Here is a 12861-nt window from a genome sequence, read left to right as displayed (position 1 = left end):
TTAGCGATGCACCAGCTGCTGGTAATTAACCATCAATGGTTATGCTATGCACATTGCATGACCGGCAGTCACCAACGAGGATCATGGGTGACCTTTCATCAACACCAGTACCAATCAGCTTCTGCCATGTCATAGTCTGTGCTAGATAAAGGACAGTCACAGTAGACGTGGATTGGTTGCTATAGGCAAATTCTTCATGTCCAGCTTAATACTGTACATCTCCCACCACAACCCTACAGGTGGCACACCTCCACCATCGGGCACCTGTGACAGGTATTGGAAAGGCATTAGTTTGTTACAATCTTTTATTCATGTTCACTTTTGGTTTTCCTACTTCAGCTGTCAATGCACGAGGGACTCGATGTCCATTGGGATAGAAAATAATTTGGTACTTGTTTCCTAGAACGGCCACACCAATTTTGATCGGGTCGGAAAAATCGCGTCGATCGCATCGCATGCAACCAAATCGCATGCGATGCGACCGATGCGATGGACCCGATTTTTACATTGATTCAATGTAAAATTGTCCCCAGACCCCAATTTTAACCCCCCTGATGGCTCAAATGCCCCATTGTGAACGGCACCCCACGACTGATGCCAATCCGAAGCGTGCCGAGCCCGCGAGGGGCGGCGGTACACGTCCTCCGACCTTTTATATTCTCAACTCCACGCCGATGTGGATAGTAGGGGTATGAAAAGGTCAGAGGACGCGTACCGCCGCCCCTCGCGGCCTCGCTACGCTTTGGGTTGGCGTTAATCGTAGGGTGCCGTTCACAATGAGGGGGCATTAATTAATAGCCATGATGGGGGCATATACAATGAGAAATGGCCCATATTGGGCCATTTCCCATTGTTTGCTATGTAAAATGTGGTTAATCGCGTCCATCGCATCTTGTACCATTATAATGGCAGAAGACCGACGCGATCAACGCGATTACAATGTAAAAAATATTTTAACATTGAACCCTATTACAAAATCGCGTCGGTCGCGTCGCGTGCCATGTTAGTGCACGCGACCGACGCGATTTTGCCTTTGCCGGCAAAATGGACCTGATTTCAAAGGAGATCGGGTCCATCGCGTTAGTCGTGTACCTTAACTTAAGGTACACGATTACTAACGATTGTGGCCATTCTAGGAAACAAGTACCAATAATTTATATAAAGCGATCTTGGAGGAAAAGATCCACATGACTTAGGAGTGGAGATGTATTAGCACTAATATGGGAGACAGAGACCCGGGGAGCAGTAATACAGCCTAGCCAGCGGCCAGACCGGCCTCTCATTCATTCATCATTGCACAATTGAGGTTCAGTAAGGCTAAAAATTAAATCCATTTACCTTAGGTTTACTAAGACTCTAACCATTTATTATCAAATAGACAACGATGAACAATGATGAACAAATATCATCATTTTGTTCCCCTTGGGGATGTCCCATTAAAAGTAACATGTAGCTTTAAATCAGGGGTGGGGAACCTCCGGACCGCGGGCCGGATACGGCCCCCGCACCCAGTATGTCGGGCCCGCCCGCCCATCTATATTACTGTAAAGTACAGCCACCCGCACTAATTTATCAGCCGCCCGCCCGCCTATAATCACATACCAGCCGCCCGCACGGATAATCTGGACGGCTGCTGCTGCTGCCGCCGGGGAGGCGTGATGCGGGCTGTAGGGAGGGGGACTCATGAGGTTTGGGATGCGCCCGCCATGCACTGCATGGGCGGGAGCATCGGAGTTCAAAGTCTGTCAGAGACTGTACAGCGGCCGCAGCAGCAGCCATCACGCTGTGCTGCCACAGCTAAATCAGTATAAACTTGAAAAGGTAAATACCGCTCCTCTCACCCTCCCTTACCCAGTGACTGACAGATCCAGGGGTTGTCATTTACCCCTGGATTCACCCCCAAACAGGTTTATGTGATTATGTCTGATTATCATAATCAGACATAATCACATTAACCTGTTTGGGGGTGACCCCCCTCCCCCCTTCCTCCACACTGTCACTTTATATGAATAAATGACAACCCCTGGATCTGTAAGTCATCCATTTCACCCTCACAATGCTGGACATTAATTAGCCAGCCCTGGTGTCTCTGCCCACATGTATATGTCGCTGCCCGTGTGTATAATGCCCACATTTATATACCGCTGCCCGTGTGTATAATGCCCACATGTATATGTCGCTGCCCGTGTGTATAATGCCCACATTTATATACCGCTGCCCGTGTGTATAATGCCCACATGTATATACCGCTGCCCGTGTGTATAATGCCCACATGTATATGTCGCTGCCCGTGTGTATAATGCCCACAGGTATATGTCGCTGCCCGTGTGTATAATGCCCACATTTATATGTCGCTGCCCGTGTGTATAATGCCCACATTTATATACCGCTGCCCGTGTGTATAATGCCCACATGTATATGTCGCTGCCCGTATGTATAATGCCCACAGGTATATGTCGCTGCCCGTGTGTATAATGCCCACATTTATATGTCGCTGCCCGTGTGTATAATGCCCACATTTATATACCGCTGCCCGTGTGTATAATGCCCACATGTATATGTCGCTGCCCGTGTGTATAATGCCCACATGTATATGTCGCTGCCCGTGTGTATAATGCCCACATTTATATACTGCTGCCCGTGTGTATAATGCCCACATGTATATGTCGCTGCCCGTGTGTATAATGCCCACATGTATATGTCGCTGCCCATGTGTATAATGCCCACATTCATATACTGCTGCCCGTGTGTATAATGCCCACATGTATATGTCGCTGCCCGTGTGTATAATGCCCACATTTATATACTGCTTCCCGTGTGTATAATGCCCACATGTATATGCTGCTGCCCATGTGTATAATGCCCACATGTATATGCCGCTGCCCTGTGTAATGCCCACGTGTATATGCCGCTGCCCTGTGTATAATGCCCACATGTATTTTTAAGTTGATAATTTTTATGTGGCCCCCGACGGGTTTTCAAATTTTCCTAATGGCCCTCGGTAGAAAAAAGGTTCCCCACCCCTGCTTTAAATGAAAAAAAAAAACCTTCCCAACAGTGTCACCTATAGGCCGTCAGAGGTACTACAGTCCCTTTCCTTACAGTTTTTAAAAGATGCATTTCCAACGGGTGTCAGCAGGGCCAGATTAACAATGGGGTGGAGGGAGCTGCAGCTCCAGGCCTCAACATATAAATAGGCCCATCATCATGACCGTATGATGATCGCCAGATAGACACTGGTGACATGGGGCCTTATTCTAGTTCACTCTGACAAAATCTGTCTTAGATGGACAAAACCATGTGCACTGCAGGGGGGGGGGGGGCAGATGTAAAATGTGCAGATATATTTAGATTTGGGTGAGTTATTTTGTTTCAGTGCAGGGTAAATACTGTCTGCTTTATTTTTCCTTACTCTCCTGTGTCTCTCTAGAACATCGGTTCCCGAAATGCCATTTAAGATCGGACTCGCTCCCCTACACGTCACACGGAGGAGGCTCGCTTGCCATTGAGCGCTCCTTGTCACCACTGACGGAACAAGAAGGGGAGGCTTACCTGGAAAGGTGTGGCAGCATCAGGAGACACACGGTGGCCAACGTACAGACGGACATCCAGTATCTGGCCATGACCTCCATCATGCACCCCAGATCCGAGGAGGCCGAGCTTTCGGACCAGTGCCTACTACTGCAGCCCAGCTTCACCCAGCGACAGTTCAGCAGTGAGCCGAACATTGCAGATAGCCCTACGGAACTGCTCACTGGTTCTCCCGCTGAGAGCTTGGAACACAACTGCCCATCACCAAGCTGACCGACAGCCCCACTGGGAGAACTGACATAACTATCTGAGCAATAACATAGATGTACTGTAGATCCCACGCACAGGACAGGAGAGGCCGTCGGTGGATACTTAGCAGCAGCTTGTCTCAATGGACAAAATGTAACCATTGAACATAAGGATCTTACAGAAGCGGTACTGAACTTTGCTGGGTTCAAATGAGGTTTATTTTTTTAAAAGACATTACTCAACCGGTACCCCTCCCTCCTTCTCACTCCACGCCTGGTTCCAGTAGACATGTGACTGGACATAGCTGGCACACAGTCACAACACTAGGGTATGGGCTGGCACATTACACATGTACCCCTTTCATACAGAAATTACTGCTGCTTCCTATGCAAAACTTGAAAATATCTTTTTTATGGTTAATATCGTGTTGTGTGCCCGGGACGGCGCAGCGGAGAACGTGAAGATGACAGACTTTATTATTAATGATATTTATTTTAAAATATAAACATAGATTATTTTTTGTGCACTTTGAATTCCGTATTTCAATATGGCTGCTGTGAGGCGCCCAGGCAAAACTCCCCCAGTAGATAGCGGAGGTAATGGTGATACAGTTGCACTGTTTGCCTAAGGATCACTTACGATCCTTGCGGTCAGCCTTCTCACACTAATACATGTTGGGCCTGATTGAGGGGGAATGGAACACACAGAATTCTCTAAATGTAGAAATGCGTGAGATATAGAATGCATTTATCGGGAATGGATCATAAGGTCTAAAGTCAATAAATTAATCCAAAATATCGACATGCACAAGGATGATGCTGTCAAAGGGTGAACCGATAAGGTCAACACGTTTTTTTTTGGGGTGGGAATGTCAATACCTGCGCACGTGGCTTCAGTTAGTGTACCATGTTACTCCCATTCTTCGGGCCACGTGAATGGTAGAATATGAAAAAGTAAAAAAAAAAACATGAAAAATGAATGTCAACGTTTTAATGCGTCGACCATTGTAATATTGCCTTTTGCTTGTATAAACCTTATATCTATGTCGACAATATGGTGTCCACCTATCATCCAGATCCCGTATTTATCAAGGAATGTACAAGACAATTGTGTAACCTGAATGAAATTATTAGGATAATATGGGTCTATTTACTAAGCTTTGGAGAGAGATAATTGAATGGAGATAAATTACCAGACAATTATTTACAGTTTCTTATATCAGTTCCTGTCATTTTTTTCAAACCAAGCCTGCGAGATGGCAGTTAGGAGCTGACTGGCTGGTACTTTATCTCTATGGCGTTACATCTAGAATAGAGTTCCTGTTACAGAGATCACAAAGGCAGGGTGGGCAATTATTTCAGCTGTGGGGACACTTCCAGTACAATTTGAGGGTCGTACTCAGGGAAAGGGGGTGTTGCCACTCAAAAGGAGGGGGGGGGGGGGGGGCCTTGAGTGTAGTGTTCCACACCATATACTCATTATGCCACACGGATTGAGCCAAAATTCACATCATGCCACAAGTAATGAGTCAAAATTCATGTTATGCCACCCAGATTGAGCCAAAATTCACAATTTGCCACCCAGATTGAGCCAAAATTCACATTATGCCACACAGAATGAGCCAATATTCACATTATGCCACACAGTATGAGCCAAGATTCACATTACGCCACACAGTAGGAGCCAAAATTCACGTTGTATAATCAAGTAACATAAAACTATGCTGAAAACAAACAATCCAGTATCATGCGGTTATCAATCATTTTGGCAGCTCCTCTCCCTGAGCACAGATGCCAGTTCCCCTCAGTCCTCTTTCCCCTGGCATATAGTGATCACAGCATGGATGCATAGGAGGACTGCATGTAAACTGGTATCTAATCAAACCTGCTCGCCTGGCTCACCAGTGGTGAGTGCGTCTTCTCTGCTGTAACACTACAAGTCTCAGCACACCCTGCTTGCCTCCAGCTGGCACAGAATGGTAACTTTGAGATATAAAAGGAAGCGCTGCTGGATTTGAAAAGACTGGCCGGACACTCTCAGCCAATCGGCGTCCGGCCAGTCTTTTCAAAATGTTTTCAAATTCTCCCAACCCGCTGCCCGTCAAATAACGCTACAAGCACCCAGCCGCCGCTGCCCGGATCATCCGCAGTCTGGAGCCTGCCACCCGCTGCCAGGACCCCACCACCCCCTCACACCAGAAAATGCAGGGACTAGGCCGGTGTGAAAGGGGCCAACCCGGGTAAGTCCCTGCATTTTCTGGTGTGAAAGAGGTATAATTAAGTGCTCAGGAGTGAGGACATGTCTTGAACTACCGCTTTCATACTGCACATTTTGGGGACAGAACGTTACTGGTTTGCGATGTGGCTCCACCCACACGCCATCAAGTGTCTGACATCACACAGGACAATGACACGCAGCTCAGGCAGCCGGGCCACTTGTCATTGCGCACTGGTGGGGGGCAGCGGGCAAGACAGAATCGGTTTGCAGGCCGCATCCAGCCCATGGGCCGTATGTTGCCCAGCCCTAGTCTAGACAAATCCAAATGATTGCCAAATTTTCGCCCCAAAACTGAAAATTACATTTGGGGTGAAATTGTTATTTTCTGTTAGCGAAAGGGAACATTTTTTTCACACTGCTCCAGATGTTAGAGCCCCTCCCCCAAAACCTCCTCATCCAATCACAGTGGCTGGTGCATCGCTGCATCCGAGGTAAGATACATTTTCTGCCACCTATACATTGTTTCCAAGTTTGAATGGAATTATGCAAATCCAGAAGTTATTCCATCTTTGTCGATTACTGGATCATCGGTTTCATCATTTCCAATGACAAGGGATACAGTCACTAGGTCACCAAGCATTAGGTCATGCACTGAAGGTTGACATGACTGAAGGTCTACATGCATGAAGGTCGACATGGGTTAAGTTGACAGGTCATTAGGTCGATACACACATTAGGTTGACATGGGGAAGGTCGACAGTCAAATGGTCAACATGGGGTTTTTCACTTTTTTGGAGCCGACGTGATGCCAACAGGCGGTATTTCATGCCCTACCATCTACAAGGGCTTGATGGGAGAATAAAATAGTGTGCCAAGCATAGCGAGGCACTGTGCCCGAAGCAGGGGATGTGGTATACTTTTGTTTTGTATTTGTCGACTGTGTCGACATTTGGGACAAAAAACTGCAAAACATGTTGACCTTTTGGACTATTGACCTTCCCCATGTCCATCTAATGCTTGTGTCAACCTAATGACCTGTCGACCTAACCCATGTCAACCATCAGTCATGTCGACCTTCAGTGGTCGATCTTATACTTGGAGACCTAACGTATGTCTATCCAATGATCCCACGCTATTGACAATAAGGGCTATTGCCCCTCCTTAATGTATATTCAAAGGCAGTCCATGGCAAATAGGCAGCTGCCTAGGGTGTCAGAATCTGGGGGGGGGGGGGGGGGGGGGGCACAAAATGAAGGATAAGGAAGACATCCGTGTCACTTGAGGGGCTGAAGACTGGTTATTGGTGGCAGCAGTGGGGGGGGGGGGGGGGGTTTGGGGCAGTAGATTGACATTTTGCCTAGGGTGCTGAGAATCCTCTCACCAGCTCTGCCAGGGCCGGATTAAGGGGGCTCAGGGGGTCAATACCCCTGCGCCCCCTCTATCTAGGGGCCCCCTGTGGTTGCCATGTATTTTGAAAAATATATATTTTGCCTAGGGTGCTGAGAATCCTCTCACCAGCTCTGCCAGGGCCGGATTAAGGGGGCTCAGGGGGTCAATACCCCTGCGCCCCCTCTATCTAGGGGCCCCCTGTGGTTGCCATGTATTTTGAAAAATATATATTTTTTTTTCAGCTAAAGGTTTTGTGTATGAGAGTTGACTAAGTCCCATGTGACTTTGCACAAGAGGTCAGAAGCTGAGAGGTTTGTGCTGAGCTCTGCTTGGTGGAGCTCATCATATGCTTCTTAGGACCATGGAGGACAGCCGCAGCAGTGGCCTCGTCATGGGAGGGTTTTTAATCAGAGGCAGATCTGAGCCTGTCAGGGCTCCTACAGTGTAAGGTACAGAGGGAAAAACACAGGCTTTCCATGTGGTAATATATATACATATTTATTTATTTATATTTATTAATCCCCCTCTGCAGTTACCCATTGACCAGGTTTATACTGCCTTTACTTGTGTTTTGACAGTGTAATATTCTCCCGTGCAGTTTTGCGGGCAGTAATGACAAGTGGGAGGGGGCCCCCCTGTCTAAAGTGACCTGGGCCCCCCGAAGTCTTAATCTGGCCCTGGGCTCTGCCGCACCTGTATTGTAGGTTACACCGTGATTGCACGTTCCGGCGAGCTGCGATCCCAGGATTCCCTCTCTGTTTATAGTCTGTGGTGACGCACTCAGACGTATCTGGGACAAGCTGTTACACATCTACATAGGAAGCAGCGAGTGCGCTCAAACAGGACAAACCTGTTACACGGCCTGCATTCTGCCATGTAAATGGATTTCTTCGCTCCTAATGGAAGGATTTAGGTGATTGACATGTTATTGTTACCCTACCGATGAGGGACGAGGCCTTTCTGTAAGTGCCTCAGTCTGCGGAGATCGGCCCCAGCACAATACCATCCAGGCTTGTAGGCTGGGCGTTCTTTTCATCCACAAGAGGAAAAAAAATAAGAGAACCAACAATTAAAGACAGGGATTATATCACACAGCACGGAGGCTGCGAGCGTAGAAGAGAATGGACACAGAGATAAAGGAAACGTGAAGTGTAGGTGGATATTTGTGAACCCGATGATCTGGGCTCATTTACCATAAAACCTGTTTGATCTTACAGCAAATGCCGACTGATCCAACGCACTTCAAAGATTGGGATTTATAGTAAGATAACATCGAATTGGAAAATAACATATGCCTTATGCCCACGGAGAGACGAAGCAGCGCAGATGTAATTACTAATAGTGTGTACACACGGGGCGATATGGCTTCTAATGTTGCCGATATAGTGAACATCGGAAGCCATATCGCATTGCGATTGTATACTGTTTTAGGGCTTGCGAGCCCGATGCGCTGCCGATGCGCGCGAAAATCGACAGCCAAATAGAGAGGGCAGCCAAGACTATAAAGTGCAGATCTGCACTATATAGTCTAAATTGTGCCACTCCATGCATGCCGTGAGATGCGAGTCCCGATAGGATTGCATTGGGACTTGCATAGCATGGCATATCTGACCGTGTGGACACACCATTAGCCTTGGAGAGAGATACATTTCTGACCAATCAGCTCCTGGCATGCTAAAGCCTATGTTCGAAAATGTCAGTTGGTTGGTAGTTTCTTTCTTTCTAGTCCCCTAAATACCAGCCAAATCAGCTCCTGGCTGATGACAGGAGCTTAATGGTTGCTACTTTACCTCTCTCCACGTATCTCTCTGCAAGGCTTAGTACATAGAGCTCTATGTTTTAAAAAATATGTTGAAAGCTGCTGCTGCGGTCACGCTCAGCGCTGAGAGTTTACCATTTAAACATGCTCCCAGAGAGGGGTGTGAACGGAACGGCCAATGGGCGTGGACTAGTTATTAGCCAGTATGGCCATCTCTAGTCTAGGGACAAACATTGCACAGACTGTCACTATATCATCTTGTAATACTGACACTAATAGTTACCTGGATGCCACATTATCAATGGCTATACCACACACAGCCTGGCAGCCATTGATGATGAGGATTACCATGTACGGCTGTGTGTGGTACAGCCATAAATGATAATCCTCATCATCATCAATGGATGCCAGGCTGTGCACTGTACTAGCAGGATAGATCATCAATTTCTGGGGGTACTATTACAATTATATGATTTCCTTCTTTTCAAATCAATTGGGTAACATCAGAATATATTTTGGGGTAAAAGGTAAAAAAGTTCCCTGACCCCTGGTCTAACTGGTAGTAAGTATGAAAAATAACAGAAGCGCTGGGAGAGTGTAGAGGTCGAAACGCTGCAGGCGGGAGAAGTTTAAGCTCAGAGGAACTCTCAGACCAACGGTCATTAAATGCCAAAGTGATGTCATCATTTCATACTTTTTGCGCTCTTCAGCTTATTATAATATGAATAGAGTCCTGTTTTATAATAATTAGCCTCCGCTCGTGAATGGTAGAGGACACCGCTGCCTTTACAAGCACTGACATCTATAGACCTTGCAGGCAGGTGTACTGTGCAGCACCTTTGTGTCTAGAATAAAGCGGTTTGGCTGTAACCTGGCGCGGCTGGGAAATCTGGCGCGTGCACAGGATAGCTATAATCTGCACAGCAAGAGATTAGAGATGCAAAACCCTAAAGTGCTTTTAAAAGGCTGTAAAAAAACATAAATCGTGGCTTGAGAAATGCAGAGAGCTTAACCCATTATGTCCATAGCGATTTGTTACGGGTTATATAAGCGCAAAAAGTGATGGCACAAACAGTACAAAATTACAAATGTGGCACAAGTTATACTGCCAACATTGACCCACAACAGAAGCTGCACAGGCAACACTGGACCACTACACAGTCCACACCGGCAATACTGAACCACTACAGGGGCCCGCTGGCAACACTGGACCACTACACAGTCTGCACCGGCAATACTGGACCACTACAGAGGCCGCACCGGCAATACTGGACCACTACACAGTCTGCACCGACAACAGTGCCCCACTACAGAGGCCCCGCCGCTGGCAACACTGGACCACTACACAGTCTGCACCGGCAATACTGGACCACTACAGAGGCCGCGCTGGCAACACTGGACCACTACACAGTCTGCACCGACAATACTGAACCACTACAGGGGCCCGCTGGCAACACTGGACCACTACAGAGGCTGCACCGGCAATACTGGACCACTACTGAGGTTGCAACGGCAATACTAGACCACTACACAGTGAGTGTGTGAGTGTGGTGGGGGCAGGTTAGTGTTAGGCTGTGCAGTGTAGCAAGTTAGGACTAGTCAGTGTGTGCGTGTGGTGGTGGCAGGTTAGCGTTAGGCTGCGCAGTGTAGCAGGTTAGGGATAGTCGTGTGTGTGTGCATGTGGTGGGGGCAGGTTAGCGTCAGGCTGCGCAGTGTAGCAGGTTAGGGCTAGTCGGTGTGTGTGCATGTGGTGGGGGCAGGTTAGCATTAGGCTGTGCAGTGTAGCAGGTTAGGGCTAGTCGGTGTGTGTGTGCGCGCGTGTGGTGGTGGCAGGTTAGTGATAGGCTGCGCAGTGTAGCAGGTTAGGGATAGTCGGTGTGTGTGTGCGCGCGTGTGGTGGGGACAGGTTAGCGTTAGGCTGCACAGTGTAGCAGGTTAGGACTAGTCGTGTGGGTGTGTGCGCGTGTGGTGGGGACAGGTTAGCGTTAGGCTGTGCAGTGTAGCAGGTTAGGACTAGTCGGTGTGTGTGCGCGCGTGTGGTGGTGGCAGGTTAGCGTTAGGCTGCGCAGTGTAGCAGGTTAGGGCTAGTCTGTGTGTGTGTGCGCGCGTGTGGTGGTGGCAGGTTAGCGTTAGGCTGCGCAGTGTAGCAGGTTAGGGCTAGTCGGTGTGTGTGCGCATGTGGTGGGGGCAGGTTAGCATTAGGCTGCGCAGTGTAGCAGGTTAGGGCTAGTCGGTGTGTGTGCATGTGGTGGGGGCAGGTTAGCATTAGGCTGTGCGTTGTAGCAGGTTAGGGCTCATCGGTGTGTGTGTGTTGGGGGCAGGTTAGCGTTAGGCTGTGCAGTGTAGCAGGTTAGGGCTAGTCGGTGTGGGGGGGGGGGCAGGTCAGCGTTAGGCTGTGCAGTGTAGCAGGTTAGGACTAGTCAGTGTGTGCGTGTGGTAGGGGCAGGTTAGGGTTAGGCTGTGCAGTGTAGCAGGTTAGGACTAGTCAGTGTGTGCGTGTGGTGGGGGCAGGTTAGTGTTAGGCTGTGCAGTGTAGCAGGTTAGGACTATTTGGTGTGTGTGAATGTGGTGGGGGCAGGTTAGCGTTAGGCTGTGCAGTGTAGCAGGTTAGGGCTAGTCTGTGTGTGTGTGTGTGCGCGTGTGGTGGTGGCCGGTTAGTGTTAGGCTGCGCAGTGTAGCAGGTTAGGGATAGTCGGTGTGTGTGTGTGCGCGTGTGGTGGGGACAGGTTAGCGTTAGGCTGCACAGTGTAGCAGGTTAGGACTAGTCGGTGTGTGTGTGTGCGCGTGTGTGGCGGTGGCAGGTTAGCGTTAGGCTGCGCAGTGTAGGAGGTTAGGGCTAGTCGTGTGTGTGTGCGCGCGCGTGTGGTGGTGACAGGTTAGCGTTAGGCTGTGCAGTGTAGCAGGTTAGGGCTAGTCGGTGTGTGTGCGCATGTGGTGGGGGAAGGTTAGCGTTAGGCTGCGCAGTGTAGCAGGTTAGGGCTAGTCGGTGTGTGTGCATGTAGTGGGGGCAGGTTAGCATTAGGCTGTGCATTGTAGCAGGTTATTGCTCATCGGTGTGTGTGTGTTGGGGGCAGGTTAGCGTTAGGCTGTGCAGTGTAGCAGGTTAGGGCTAGTCGGTGTGGGGGGGCAGGTCAGCGTTAGGCTGCGCAGTGTAGCAGGTTAGGACTAGTCAGTGTGTGCATGTGGTGGGGGCAGGTTAGTGTTAGGATGTGCAGTGTAGCAGGTTAGGGCTAGTTGGTGTGTGTGTGTGAATGTGGTGGGGGCAGGTTAGCGTTAGGCTGTGCAGTGTAGCAGGTTAGGGCTAGTCGGTGTGTGTGTGTGTGGGGGGGGGGCAGGTTAATGTGCATAGGAATTAGGCATAGTGGAAAAATACTTACTGGAAAGCCATAGGGTTGGAGGTCTTGGTAGTGACGGTTACAGGCCCACCAGGACCTGGAAGATGCCGCTGGAGCCAGTACAGCCATCCGGGGAATGTAAGCCACCACTCGTCCACCAAATCACCATACTGATTATTGACATTTTGTACCCATCCTGACATAAGCATAAGAGATTCAATTTACTTGAATAATCGTTAATCGCAATTACCTTTCCAGAGCAGTAGCTACCAGGATAACTAAATTTTGCACCCACTGACTCGGGTACAAGAATATGGGCACAAAAGGGAAACGTAATCACTTTCTGGACTTACAGTATCTGCCAATGCTTCCTTCTCTTAT

The 12861-nt window shown here is 48.7% G+C and overlaps 1 protein-coding gene across 2 annotated transcripts in view; it reads left to right on the top strand.

The window, feature by feature from the left end:
• Positions 1-4957, top strand: part of PRR5L (proline rich 5 like) — a 46622-nt gene extending 41665 nt beyond the window's left edge. For both annotated transcript variants that reach the window (XM_083163859.1, XM_083163858.1), the window contains exon 9: positions 3431-4957. In XM_083163859.1, coding sequence (XP_083019985.1) covers positions 3431-3804 — 374 coding nt within the window. In that variant the 3' untranslated portion in view covers positions 3805-4957. The remainder of the gene's footprint in view (positions 1-3430) is intronic.
• Positions 4958-12861: the final 7904 nt, after the last annotated feature.

The sequence above is a fragment of the Crinia signifera genome, chromosome 11, assembly GCF_055691185.1.
Source record: "Crinia signifera chromosome 11, ASM5569118v1, whole genome shotgun sequence".
In the NCBI taxonomy this organism is placed as follows: domain Eukaryota; kingdom Metazoa; phylum Chordata; class Amphibia; order Anura; family Myobatrachidae; genus Crinia; species Crinia signifera.
The sequence above is the reverse complement of the archived record's forward strand: the minus strand, read 5'-3'. Positions and strand labels throughout refer to the sequence as shown.